Below are 15,019 nucleotides of genomic sequence, written 5' to 3'. Positions count from 1 at the left end.
AATGGTGGACAGTGCGGCCTTCCATGAGTTGGCTCAATGCTGGACAGCGCGGCCTTCCATGAGTTTGCTCAATGCTGGACAGCGCGGCCTTCCATGAGTTGGCTCAATGCTGAACAGCGCGGCCTTCCATGAGTTGGCTCAATGATGGACCGTCAGTTACAGCAGTTGCGCGAGCTCATGAGACAATGAACTTTCTGGAGACCCGTGAGCACCAAATGGGCACCTCTGCATATCGACCAAGCCCTTTGTCACTGCATGTGATGTCACACCAATATGATATCCAGATCAAGTCACGTCATCTCCAGAACAGATTTGCGACATCCACTTGCAACAAGTTGTTCAGATGTAGAGAACGATAGCCAAAATGCAAATGCCAAAGTAAAATAATTAGTAAAAGTACATTCTTGCAAAGAGGTTACAGCATTACATGTGTTAGTTATGACATCACATTGAAAGCCAAATACATGTTGGTTGTTCTCCTTAATCATAGCTGGGCAACAGTTAATCCTTAACTGGTCCGTTAATGTAAAGCCCTTTCCGCCTACATTCCCAACATAGCATTAACAAACGTAAGTAGTCTCTGTTTGCTAAAGTCAACATAAGCGGCAGAGATGTAGCTTGTAATGCGTTATATCTAGGCATACAAAAAAATATTATATATAAACTAGTGTCCAAAAGAAACGATACCAACTTTTCACATTAGTTTATTACTAGGTGAGTTTTTTACAAAACCATGCCAATCCGTATTGCATATCCCAAACAAAGCGTATTTGATGAAAAATACCGGGAACACTTTACCACTTCCGGGGAAAACATAAATTTCGTGAAAGTGACGTTTCTCGCTCTAGCATGTTCTCCACGTGCATAAAAACTGTACAAAACGGATGGGTCTACCAATTGATATCTCAGCAACAAAAAGAGCACAAGACATTCCACGTTTGACAGCCAGAGAGAGAGAGAGAGAGAGAGAGAGAGAGAGAGAGCCGTTGGAATGATCCATCAAGGAGGGACACACGTCGACGTCGCCAGAAGGTTGGACTGCGCACGCATCACCATCACCATCACCAGATTGATGCAGCGGCTACGACAGACAAGTCACACGTCAGACAGGCCTAAGAGTGGAAGACCGCGAGTAAACACACACAGATCGTTACATCCGGGTAATTCACCTGAGGAACGGCACCGCAACAGCGACGCCCATGGCCGCTACAGCACTGGGTCACCGGATCAGTCGACAGACTCTCTACAGGAGACTACGGCAGTATGGTATCCGGTCCCTACTGCGGACCGCACCTTGCGCCTCGACATCGGCACGACAGATTGATGGCTGGCAACGTCGTGACTAGGCACGTGTTCTGTTCTCGGATGAAAGCAGATTCCTCATCTTCAGAATCGATGGACGGCAGCTTGTTTACCGAAGAGTTGGTGAACGTTTGGCGCCTAACTGTGTTCACCAAGTCCGGCCGTTTGGAGGTGGAGGGCTAATGGTTTCGGGTGGCATATTTGGTGACGTCAAGACACGGCTTGTCGTAATTTGTGGAAATCTGAATGCGCAACGTTATCAAGATGACATCTTAAGACCTGAAGCGGTGCCCTTTCTTCAGCAAAAACCTCGTGGAATCATTTTCCAACAGGACAATGCAAGGCCACACACACACAGCAAGATTGACACAGGACTTCCTTAACAACGCCAACATACAGGTTTTGCCATGGCCCGCATGTTCACCGGACATGAATCCCATCGAACACTTATGGGACCATCTGGATCGGCAAATCCGACGTCGTCCTGTACCTCCAGTCAACGTTCAGGACTTGAAACGATTATCTTCTCGAGGAATGGCAACGCATCACTCCCAACGTCATCAGACGTTTGACGTCATCAGTCCGCAGGCGTGTTCTGGCGTGTACTGAGGCTGACGGTGGACATACCCGCTACTGACTTTACTTTGAGACATTTCAGTTGACATTTCATATTGTCTCTCTGATTAGTGCTCTAAGGAAATGTTCATTTTTCGACCCCACTCATCTTTAAAGTCTTGTCAAATTCCGTGTTCAAATGTGACTGAAATGAATTCTTTTACATATATTGAGAAATGATTTATCAAAAGAATAACACCAATGATCTTACTGATTGTTCTGTTTTCATGTTATGTCGTTGCAAACAAGTGGTATGGTTTCTTCTGGACACTAGTTTAGTAAATATCACGTTATAGTGTCTCAAAGCGAAGAAGTTTAAGCACGCGTGTTGCTGTAAGTGATGACCAGTTTTCAATCTGACTTACCCGGGTTAATTAAATAAATTAATAACTGTATGCAGCTTATCTCATTGGCCCTTGTATAATTGCAATGAAGTAAGTGTTGTATTTCAATCAAACCATTGCAGGACTAATGGCCTTCAGGAGCCCTGTCAGGAGTAAAAAAGTTTCCTTGTTAACTTGTTTCACAGATACGCATTTGATGACTGAGTATCGAAAAGCATTATAAGTGATACACTGAGAGAAATTATAACGCGTGATCATTTATTAAATAATCTGATATTTTTATATAGAGACGGAAAAACATAACACTAATTTGCCCCACTCAGAATCAAGAGAAATTTGTTTAACTTTGAAAACGTTGTCAGAAAGTGTCTACTGGGAGATTTCCTTCGCGATGTGGTAAACTCCAACAGTCTCAGGCGATCCTGTTTTCTTAAACGCAAAGACAAGGAACAATGAAAGCTGAGTAAGACGCTTTTCCTTAAATCAAGCGACCAACTTTCTGAACTTTAAGGTATGAACACAGCTGTCAGGTTCACCCTCACTTATCATGAATATGTCAACATTTGCTGGACACCTTCGTCCTAGTGGTGTTGTCCGAGCTTAGATATTTCCGGATGCTCTAGTCACTAGTAATTACTATATTTCCTTCATGTAGACGGTGTTAAGAGTTGATTTTTATCAAAGACGATATCTACATATGCAGATCAACACGTTGTGATATTCTGTCACCCGTATCATTTGAAATAATTCCTCTAAATTTGGTGCGTTATGTATTACAATTACCTAAATATAACATAGAGTAACTTTTCACAGTACCTCTATAAACCAGGAAACAATGGAATAAAAATCTGATACACATTTTCATGTTTACACTTAAATGCATTTAATGACACTCAATAGCAATCCAATCGCGATAGTATGACGATGTAGATTAACCAATCAGCGGTGACCCTGTTGCCTGTTTCAGACACATAGCCGGGGATTGGCTAAGCAGGATGTCCTTGTACATGTTGACGGTCGTCTTGCTGCAGCTGCTAATAGCTGACACCAGACAGTTCTGAGTAGCTGTAGTGGCGCTGAAAACAAGCATACACACTTACGGAGCTGCTACAACAGACAAATTTGAGTGTCTGTTTTGAGTATTGTCATATTCCACAGTTGTATAAGGCAAAAGTAAAACTGATTTGAAATGATAGTACAAAATAGGACGACTCCAGATGTCCGGAGAAGAAGACACGCATCTTGCTCCACCGTCAAAACACGTGTCACAGGAGTGGTCTGTCTCCTCTGCGGAAACATTTCCCAAAGCCTCATATAGTGTTTCCTCGTGGTTAGAACATTCGTGGCCTCAGTAACGCCTGATTGGGGTTGTTGGGGATATTTATAAAAGAACATGCGGACACCCAACGTGCCTTTGCACGTGTTTGTGACGTGTCACAGGAGCGGTCTATCTCGTCGTCAAGAACATTTCCAAAAGCTCAATGTCCCCATGCACGCTAGTATGGTGATCTACCTTCAGTTGTTGGCAGTGGCAGTCTAAAGCCCGTTTTCATACTGCATTGTCCTCTATCGTTAAACGGTTTTAGATCTAATTACTAATTTTAAATGGATGTCTGTGATATACTAGTGGTTTTACTGTTCTTCGTCAACAGGCCGAATGATGACAAACAGATGATGAGGTAGACAGGCGTATACAGGCCGAATGATGACAACTCCAGTAAATCCGTGTGTGTGCGTGTGTGGTCAACACAACAATGAGCCTTTATATACACAGTCACCAATTCTTGAATATTAGGGCACTTTGCGACCAGATCCAATCTTAGAACTTTCTCGCAGACTCCCGGAATAATACACAACTAGTCAAGGGCGGCAACTCTAGAGCACTACCTTAAAGGACTGCCGTTCAAATAATAATAGCACTGAACATTTATGATGTGACCCTGAAACCCTAAATATTGTGACCCCAATAATAACTATCACTTAATCAGTAATACAATTCACAGAAAATACACTCTCGTAACAGACTCATATTTTGTTCCCGCGCTGTTAGAACATTTGCAGCCCCAAATATAGTTTTCAAAGCTACGCTTTGTTGGTACTATTTTTTAAAACAGGCGGACACTTGCATGCCTTTGTGCGTGTTTGTAATGTGTGTTTCAGCGGGACTACTTTTCCATTTGACCATGATCAAGTTTCGCTCTATAATCTTGTGATATCCTATCAGAATATCAAGCGGATCTTTATTTTGTTGTGAGCAAAATGGTTTCTAGTACATTCTTCGCAGCCTCCGATGTATATGTTGGTAACTCATTTACCTGTTGTCGCCCTCAATACACATTTTATCTGACAAACACTAACAGTCCAAAATACCCCAACCGACTTGGAACAGAAAGAATCGACTTACGCGCACAGATGTTTCGAATCCAAAGCTGGGTGTCTACTGTCGCAAGTTCCTTTGGGCGAAGTTTGAAGGCACTTGGTGTCGAAATCTAATAACAAAATATAATAAGAATGATTCACTGTACCTGTGTAAATGCAAAAACATAAAAGAACAAAGAATACAAACTAAAAGCATAATACTATTATAAACGTTAGTAGTTTTCTTTTTAGGTCTATTTCCGGTCGTTTAAACTCCCAACGACATGCATCCCATATACATATCTCATATCTCGCCTGCGTTTCAGTTTTCCCTTAATAAAACATAGAAGTATAGACAACGAGCTCATTCTAATCTACTCGCCCCCAATGTGGCCGCAGAGGTTGGCCAAGCCGTCCTGCACTGTCTGGGAATCGGGCACCGTGGGCTTCATTGCGTCATCACTGCACTGCTTCTGTACATGCAGAGTACAGTTCACTGCCTGCTGGTAGTTCTTCAGATTACTGTGCGACATAGAACGTTACACCTGTTCAACAGCGCGTTCATATAAAATCTGGGTATGTAGCACTTATTATTAAGTAATTTCCCCAATCTTCCCTCATTCTGAAAGGAGTTTGTTTTGAAATAACTTTCATTGTGATTCCTGTTTCAGTTTATGTGCACTTTCCTAAAATCCTTTGATATCAATCGCATGCCGGTAGTGTAAACATTCTCATAGCTGGTTGTGTCACAAGGTCGGTCACATGCTTAATTCGAGACACAAACTCTGGAATTGATCTAATGTTATGCATCAGTTATGCACTTAAAGAAACACTGAATACTGAAAATGAACGCATGTAACAGGTTGATAAAAGATAGAGAGATGTGTTCGTCTCTTTGGGTAAAATTAATTATAAGTTTTGGAGACTTTACTATCCATGTTCCGGTACATTTCTGTCCACATATGGAAATTAGCAATGCCCCACATTCATGGCACGGTGACTGAAGCTATGTTATGGAGGAATATAGGATAATGCTGACGCATTACAGACGTCTACAGACGCCAGAGAGATACTACTGCACTATGTATTGTCACATAACATCGAGACTTCTTATGAAGCCCATTACTTAGATTGCATATTTGCAATTTCCAGTTCTTTTAATAATGAGACGTTGTCGGTGTAGACACTTGTCACTACAGGATCACAAGGAGACACTGAGGGATTGCTAAAGCTGTATATACCTGCACATATTGTCATCCATTATAATAGCGTGCATAATGTAATGACTAGTGTCTTCACTGGTTAAGTTTTCCGGGAACTGGAACAGTATCCCATTGTAGATAAAGCATTGATGGTAGCTCTTTCGGATGTCGTCAGCAGTGAAACAGTCCACGGTGGGTGTGTCTAAGCTGTTTGGTGTCAAGCCTAACGAAAATCAACACATGAATGTTGAAGTCGCAGGAAAATGAAAACTGGAATAAAATGGTGCATGAATACTTTTACATTCATAATCGCTTATTGTGACAGCTAGGTATGGATTCCTGAAAATCACTTCTAACCCCAGTATTAACGGATATTTTTTAATATTGTTTGGTACAAAACAGTTGTTATGCCAATATTTTTCGATATGTAAATGACATATTTTACAGCCAAACTTCACTCAAGAGATATTGATGTTTGGATTTGAGAAATGTCTGCACGTATAATGCTCTGGCCGCAGCACACCCTTGAGTGTCACTATGGATGTACATGTAGATGATTTCAGGTGTGGCTAAAGATCGTGGCATTGTGCTCCTGTTACTTCATTCACATGCTGACATATTTTACAATATAAAACACAGGTAAAGTAAAGTTTAGAAATGCCATTGAAACACCACTACATTCCCTTTATATGACTCCGACAAATCAGATATGTATACATATGTTTGTCAGTCGTGATGCAACAAGCTTATAGAAACCGACGTACATTCTGTCTTGATTGGATTGGCCATTTCGTAGATATGGCGTGTGATTTCGCCACAGGTTGGCAGGTACTTGTGGGCACAGACGGGTGATAACTTTTCTGACCTGACAGAATACACACATATACATATAGCAGTAATAAGAAGCATGAAATCAACTTTTTAATCGCATTGAGATTACTCGATTACATGTACCTGATGGCAGGAAAGCATGAGTCAAAAACAAATTACAGTTTTCACATTACTGAATATGATGGCCATATTCCTTATGCCAGGATATTTTAGAATATCTTTAAATGCGGTTCATGGATATCAACAGGCCGTTCTGAATAACATATACTACTAGAGGTTGAAGGATGCAAACAAGTAAAGCATCATTTAATCAAATATATGACAATGAGAACTGCAGTAACGCTTTTCAGCACCGAACCCTAATTGTGCATTTCCATCAAGACTTCGATCGTCATGACATACATATATGGATGCACACGAGTCATAATGAAACAGAAGGTGAATTTATTGTGAAGATACTCACATACAAGTTTCCTTGTGGTCCATTTCTGTAAAGTTGTTGTTAATATAATCGCTGGTGGTCATGTAGCTGAAGGTAGAGCTGCAATCCACTATTTTGGACGTCATTTCAAACATGCAGGTTATGTTGAATTCTTCAGAAACAAAGATGTAATGTTTAGTTTAATGCAAAACATCAACAAATTCCGTTTGGTATAAAGGACACAATAGCTGCAAAAATTAAATGAATGAATCACTGAAAATCAGTGATGACACCAGGTTTTCGAGAAAACAGTAAAAGTGTCCTGCCCTACCATTATCGGAAACCATTTACATTTCCTTACAACGTAGTTTGTGCTTGATGTCGCAAAGCATAACAGCCAAGGGTTACATTAACAGTGCCAGAAATGTGAATCTGAGGCAGGAGACATATATTTCATTTTGATGTAATATTTTCAAACCTCTTCCCTAGAAGTCTTACTCTGGAAAGTCAGCTTTCTGTTCATATCGAGCAATAGTCATTGGTTGGTGTATACCCGCTATCTTACGCAAAAGTGATGAGCCTGCATTGTTTCGTGAGCTAAAAAAATGTTAAAATGCCCTTGCATTTGTTTGTTCCTAGGAGGAACAGGATACATTCACGTTTCGCTGGTCACCGTGGACGTCAACCTTGACAGTGATTCATAAGGAGAAAACGGCAGTGCAAAGACTATCCATTGAAAAAGGGCTAAAGAATACAATCTGATTCTAGATGTCAGTTATAGTATAACACCGACATGTCTCTAGTAATGATTACACAATGTCATTTAGCAAGCGATCAAATATAACATGTTATATTTGGGATTACACTTTTTAGTGAAGTAGAATTTCTAGTACTTTTGTTGAGTTGAGTCCCATGTGTGATTCGAATCCACTTCCTCGCAGTCTGGATCCCTAATCTCCAGCACTCAAAGTCAGCTGTCTAACCCGCTCAGTCACTGCGACTTCCACAAAAAAACATTATACATGTACTTTAATAAGGAAGCCTAATCCCAAATGTAACATCTGTAACATCTCCCTGGCTATACTACATTAATGACTATCTTTGTTCTTGTAGCTACTAATAGGAAAGTGCAGTGTCTAATTTTGAAGGTTAACATTAGGGGAGACATAACATGTAGGAAATCTTACTTTCAAATTTGTCATAATCAATTCACTTTCAGCATTTTCAGCATTTTCAGCATTTTCAGCATTTTCATATTTTCAGTTTACTGGACTTGCTTAATTGATTGTCTTACTTCCTTGAACTGCCGATGCTTTGTGACACCTGTGATGTTCACTTCGAGTAAATATTTATGTTGTGTTCCACCTGGAAATGAAACCTAATATTTATGTTGTGTTCCACCTGGAAATGAAACCTAATATTTATGTTGTGTTCCACCTGGAAATGAAACCTAATATTTATGTTGTGTTCCACCTGGAAATGAAACCTAATATTTATGTTGTGTTCCACCTGGAAATGAAACCTAATATTTATGTTGTGTTCCACCTGGAAATGAAACCTAATATTTATGTTGTGTTCCACCTGGAAATGAAACCTAATATTTATGTTGTGTTCCACCTGGAAATGAAACCTAATATTTATGTTGTGTTCCACCTGGAAATGAAACCTAATATTTATGTTGTGTTCCACCTGGAAATGAAACCTAATATTTATGTTGTGTTCCACCTGGAAATGAAACCTAATATTTATGTTGTGTTCCACCTGGAAATGAAACCTAATATTTATGTTGTGTTCCACCTGGAAATGAAACCTAATATTTATGTTGTGTTCCACCTGGAAATGAAACCTAATATTTATGTTGTGTTCCACCTGGAAATGAAACCTAATATTTATGTTGTGTTCCACCTGGAAATGAAACCTAATATTTATGTTGTGTTCCACCTGGAAATGAAACCTAATATTTATGTTGTGTTCCACCTGGAAATGAAACCTAATATTTATGTTGGCTGGGTCCATTAAGGATGCGAAAAAATAATTTCAACTGAATCCATAGAAGTGGTACATACATATATACTCTGTACTCACTGTCCAAGTTGGCGCAGGCATAGTTTTGTATCTTCTTTATCATCTCTGTGTCAAGCACCGCAGCCTGGGTACATTTAGAGAGTATGTTTTGCACACACACTTGCGATTTCTGATATGCATCTAGATTCCTGGAAGAAGGTGTATTAAATGACCATGCTATACCACAGACCATATGAAAACAATGCACGAGTATCACGCATTTACTGTTTGCCACATCTTTATGAAATACTCTTTATAATAATGCAGAAGTCCAGAAACATAGCCCCAGTATAACCATATTATTGGTCGAGGAGGATAACTTTCCAGTACCACTCAAAGCAATATTCCAATTTAAATAAACGTCTCACTTCTTGCTGTCGATCAAGTACACGTAATGCTGTTTAAGGTGAGAGGAACGTTTTGTCAACAGTGATTGACAAGACAGGACGAACAAAAAGTGGACATTAGGAGTGAAACACTTGGGAGAAAAACATCAATAGTTCCAAATTGATTTCCATTCCAAATTAAACCTTGAAAACTACTTTGCCTCCTAAGTTAAGTTATCGCCTCTAAACTTTTGAAACGTTAAAACTAGAACTTCTGTAATGTCCGCAGAGTGTTGATTGAGATTACAAGTGCAGCTTTATATGATTAAGTCAGGGTTTACTTTCACTGATTGATATCTTGAAAACGTGCCTCTGCAGTTTGGGATGCGGTGATATGCATGCATAAGTCAGTTAGAAGACACCCTTGTGGTACAGATAAAAGTTGAAAGCCATCGACTGCGAAGTTCTCACTCCCACTCGAGTCCTCATTACAATCGGTAGTATTTTAAATATCAAACTTATCGTTTTATCTTCTATGTCGTTATCAAACACTAGTCGCCGTTCTTGGTAGGATAAGAATATATTGTTACACATATAAGTAGTATTGTAGGCCAGGCCCATACTAACCTACACATATCTGCTAAATACGACGGGGTTATCAGATGTGATAGAAATGAAGGATTTGACGAGTTGGCAAGTTCTTCCACGGTAGGCATTTTGAAGGGGATATTGTATGCATCAAGGCACTTCTGTGAAGCTACGAGCATGGACTGTGGATCGGTGCAGTTGACTTGTTGGGAGAGGGCGGTCACATCCAACGTCCCATCATTACCTGGAATAATATTCAGTGAGTTTTTCTAAACACGCACGTACTGACGTATTTGGAATGTACTGTGTTGAACTGGCGCTTCGCAAACTTATTAAGCATAATATGTCTCTGTTTATAACCGAAACATAGGCAGGAAAAGAAGCAGTGACAGATTAAGTAAAGGTATATTAGTTCTTGGGCGATTTGGAATTAAATGAGATTACTAAACACGTGTGTTCTGGTATGCCTAATGCTGAAGCTAAAATTCATCTGGCTCTTTGCAAAATTATTTCGCGCAGTCCGTCCTGTCAGGGTCATTTGTCTTGGTTTATCACCGAAAGGTTGGCTTACATTACAATACAAACTTTCACAGAATGAAACAGATTTATTAGTTCGACAAATTTGCAAACTGTAAGTAGAACTTGCAGGAGATACCATCAAGTGAGTGAGCAAGATATCGGTTATAGCTTAATGGCTGATTAGCAATTTGGGAACTGTTTGCGGTAGACACAAACAGGACAAATATGATGTTGATTTGATTTCAAGCTTCCAGTAACGACAACTAGGAAATATATTTTATTTTACAAACGCTTCCAGATATGAAAATTATGAAAATTCAACCAGCCCAAACGTTCCAGTAATACTAGAAGTCACTAGGTTGCCAATATTAAGAATACAGTGGAAGCTGTCAAAACCGGCATCTGCCCAATCCGGCAAGTTGTAAACGCCGTCACAAAATCTCATTCCCATCGGTGGCTTGTACATTTATCGTCAGCTCTACAATCCAGCACATTGTCCACACCGGATCATTTCTTTAGTCCCAATGGGTGCCGGCTTTGACAGCTTCCACTGTGGTTACAAGTTGGGATAACTGGTGAACCCAGTTCAGATGAGTATTTGGAATGAACAATATGTAAGCCCATTTTACATTTCAAGAGACACATATATATGTGAAAATACTTACCCGAGGCTAACGAAAACAACACGAACAGGTAAAAGAGTCTCATGATTCCAACCGTTTCTTGACAACTGATTCTTCTGAATGATCATGGTGCTGATTTATACATTGGACTTGATACACTCCCACACTGGTATCTTTGTAGGTTGTAACACCTGGGCTGATCACACAAACACAAAAGATAAAATTGTTGCGAAATATTCATCATAAAACACGTCGATGGAAATTCCCAGATTTTGACTCTTGCTGTATGTTGGTGAATGTATGGGAGTCGGATGCATCTCTGATCATGCATATGTTGTGCGTACTATACGGAATTGCCCAATCCGCCAGTTACACAATGGTAGTAGCCTATTCCACTCAATGCTTGTTTAATCTGCACACACACGCACTCTTTCTCTCACACAAACGTATCAGTCATCGACACAGATATGAATAGTAATAGATTATCTGTGTCTGAACAATGAGAATGAGAAATTAAAAGTGAGATAATTATCTAAAATACAGTACGTCTCATGTTATTTATGACATCACATTGAGAGCCAAGTAGTTGACTGTTCTTTTTCACAATAAATGGACTGTAATTATCTACTATTAACAGCTTGTCCACAATTACTATACGAAAACAAATAAAAAAATTCAAGTGTCAGGCTTTCTTAATCTGACCTTCCTTTAACATTCAATTTAAATATTCAGACTGTTCCGGTCTTCAATCTCGTGTTCGTCACATGCACTTTCACTCTCACCGTATCAAAACTCAAGACACAATGTTGTTGTTTTTTTATTTCTTGTTTTGCAGTACACGTGGCGATGACTTGTACGCAGTTTGAATATGGTATCGACGCCCGAGGCGGATAATCGGAACGTGAAGCGTAAAACACAACATTCACATCCATCGGGTCAAGTAATCATCGGGTCAAGTAATCATCGCCCGTGTTTGGAATACAACCACGCGGATATTGCCCAAAGGAAAACTGATCAACATTTCGAGCCATTTATCAAAACTCTACCATCAGTAGGCTCAATGTTGGACAGTGCTGGGCCGTATGTTGCAGCAAATGCACGAGCTCCTGAGACAATATACTGTCGGATCATGCCCGCCAGCACAAAACTGACTCTAACTACTCTGTTGTGTAAAGAAACACGTTGGGCTGTGTGGGAATGGTTATATCTTTAGTGCTCAGGGATTAGTCGTACTAAGTAAACACAGACTTCAATACAGAATGATATAGTCTGTTTCAGTTTGATATCTTAACCTACACTTCAGACCCCTTTACTTTTAGCCTTTAAACAATAATTTACAAGTGGACATTTATTGAATAGGAAGCAGTATCAGCAAAGACGAAAACGACATTTTCGCCACATCTGTATCTGGTCTTCAGGGTCGGAAGTTGAGTCTGCAAATCTTCTACTTCCTGTACTTTAGTCTACCTGTGGCCTGGAGTCGGATAACTGAAATTTCATTCTTGACCTGCATGGTCTTTGTGACACTGATGAACTTGTACGAATTAGAATGGGGTGTCTTGGTGGCGTTATTGAATTTATGGTGCCACCCTTCAAGATGGGGTCATGGGTGTCAAAGTGGATCCAAGTCTGGCGACCTTCTTCTGCACCCACTGGTTAGTCACACAGTCTGCAAACTTATCTATGTCGGTCACTTCTAAAGCCTGAAACATCATATCGCCTAGTCTGTCTACTAGCACTAATGGTAAATATGCTGCACGTTTTGATGAATTTGCCGGGAATGAAAAGGAAACCCAGACATATGTGTCCTTATGCACTTTCTTAAAGGTCACATGCAACCAAAAGATCAAACATAATTAAAATACAATTATCAATTATTCCTGACATATGATATACATCGCTGCTGGTAAAAAAATAAATAAACAAAATTATATCTGTACAATCGCGATTCAAAAGTGCAATATTTTGTACTTGGGCTTACTTCCCTCGAAACAAGCCTTCGGGAGACCGAACCCAGTCAGAGCGGGTGGGGGTGCACTCAAGTGTAACGACGGCTTCCGATTGGCCGGTTCGTTTGCTGATACGCTGAGGGCTCATTGTGTGTACAGAAAAATGATCAGTTTGAGAGCATTTTAGAAGTATTGCGAGTCACAAGAAAGCAACATTTTTCATAGATAACAACTTCTTTCATTGTACTTGCCTCGTCGTTTCAGTATGGATTCATACAGTGTTGTCAAACAAAATCATATGCACTAGAAGAAGCTGTTATCCATAAAGAATGTATATAGAGATGTTGGGTTTTGTAGATACATGTCATGAGTACAACTATCACACCTGTCTAATTACATAATGTGGCACAGACAGGCCTCGAGTGCACGAGTCATAAATCAATTTATTTTGTTTATGGCGTATGACCTGATAGATAGGTGTTAAGTTCAAATTGTGTGTGGTCAATGGTTGAAGCTGTGTATTGCATATTGTCGTTAGCAGACATGCAGGCAGACATATAGGTGTCAATAAACCAGACATTGAGCTTACTCTGTGACAGAGGTTGCTTCCCACGGTCAACAGGATTTTTTTATGTAACGAGTAGATTATTTACTTGTTTGTGTACACATCCAAGACTAGACTACTACTCACGGCCTCATACTCCAGGCAGGCATACTGTTTCAAGCTCCGCGAACCTATTCACTGCGCATGCGTTATGGGCGCAGCGCAGCACAGCTGTTGAAACACCTTTTCCCCCCCAATGCTGGGGGAAATTTAGTGAATCGTTTGAACACCTATTTCCGGGGCTTTTTTTCATCGCGTTTTTTTTTCAACTTTATAGGTTGAAATGGCATTTTTGATTATTTGTTTCGGTAAGTGCATGCCGAAAGGTATCAGAATCTACAAAATTGTATTTTACGTTGCATGTGACCTTTAACACTTAACTAAAAGCCAGTGTAGACTAAACATTGTCCACCTTTATGGCTATCAGTATATTCAACTTGTACGTTTGCTATTTAGACTGTACCTTTTTATGACAGTGATTGAACACAATAGTGTTCACTCCAGCGAAACAGGCTGTAACTCAGAGCTTTAATCGCTTGTAACAACTTCACAGTTTTGGCTTTGGGCTTGTGCGTTTGTCGTTTTGACTATTTTTTATAATGGTTGATTGAACGCAATAGTGTGGCGGGAATAGGGGTAATTCAATTTTGGGCTAGGAGGCAGGACACCATCATGTCTGGGGACCTGTGAGCAGCACCTGGGCACCACTGCACATCTATCAAACCCTTTGTCAATGCATTTTTCGTCACACCAAGATGGCGCGGTCACGCCATGGTGATTTGCGACTTCCACTTGCAACCAGCTTTTCAGATGTAGAGTATGATAGACATTTATTTTGATCCGCCATACATACATACTTCTTGCAAAGTGGTTAAAGTATTTCATGTGTTTCATCGTAGCTAGACAGCAAATAATCATTTGCATGCTTTACCCACAGTTCAGACACAAAAACAAATTAGAATTTCAGATCTTAATTTCTCTTAATCTCAGCTTTATTTATCACCCACTCCAAATAATCATACTGTTCAGGGACCAAGTGTCTGTAACATTTACAATATATCACATGTGAAGTTAACTGCTCCGTTAACATAGCCTTAAACAAACGTGCTTTATCTGTTTGACAACATAATCGTCATAGTTATAGCTTGTAATGTGTCTAAGTAAAGAGACCCTTAAAGGCCCCGGGGTAGAATAGGCCTTCAGCAACCCATGGTTGCCATGAAAGGCGACTATGCTTGTCGTAAGAGGCGACTAACAGGAGCGGGTGGTCAGG

The 15,019-nt window shown here is 40.0% G+C and overlaps 1 protein-coding gene across 1 annotated transcript; it reads right to left on the bottom strand.

Moving 5' to 3' along the window:
- Positions 1-3,119: 3,119 nt before the first annotated feature.
- On the bottom strand, positions 3,120-11,356 carry LOC137298272 (uncharacterized). Its single transcript, XM_067830453.1, has 9 exons — positions 11,236-11,356; positions 10,091-10,295; positions 9,159-9,286; positions 7,116-7,245; positions 6,586-6,686; positions 5,861-6,044; positions 5,002-5,141; positions 4,666-4,750; positions 3,120-3,337 (listed from the first exon to the last, which is right to left on the bottom strand). The coding sequence occupies exons 1-9, from the start codon at positions 11,276-11,278 to the stop codon at positions 3,193-3,195; spliced, it is 1,161 nt and encodes a 386-aa protein (XP_067686554.1). The 5' UTR covers positions 11,279-11,356; the 3' UTR covers positions 3,120-3,192.
- Between the last annotated feature and the right edge of the window lie 3,663 nt (positions 11,357-15,019).

The sequence above is a fragment of the Haliotis asinina genome, chromosome 10 (genome assembly GCF_037392515.1).
Source record: "Haliotis asinina isolate JCU_RB_2024 chromosome 10, JCU_Hal_asi_v2, whole genome shotgun sequence".
Classification (NCBI taxonomy): domain Eukaryota; kingdom Metazoa; phylum Mollusca; class Gastropoda; order Lepetellida; family Haliotidae; genus Haliotis; species Haliotis asinina.
The sequence above is the reverse complement of the archived record's forward strand: the minus strand, read 5'-3'. Positions and strand labels throughout refer to the sequence as shown.

Bases quoted from the DNA above. Each gene is read 5' to 3' on its own strand.
- LOC137298272 (XM_067830453.1), bottom strand. From the start codon at position 11,278: ATGAGACTCTTTTACCTGTTCGTGTTGTTTTCGTTAGCCTCGG. The intron at 7,246-9,158 runs GTGAGTACAGAG...TTGTTTCTGAAG, and splicing joins TGCCTGCGCCAACTTGGACA to AATTCAACATAACCTGCATG. The intron at 3,338-4,665 runs GTAAGTCGATTC...GCTTGTTTTCAG, and splicing joins GATTCGAAACATCTGTGCGC to CGCCACTACAGCTACTCAGA.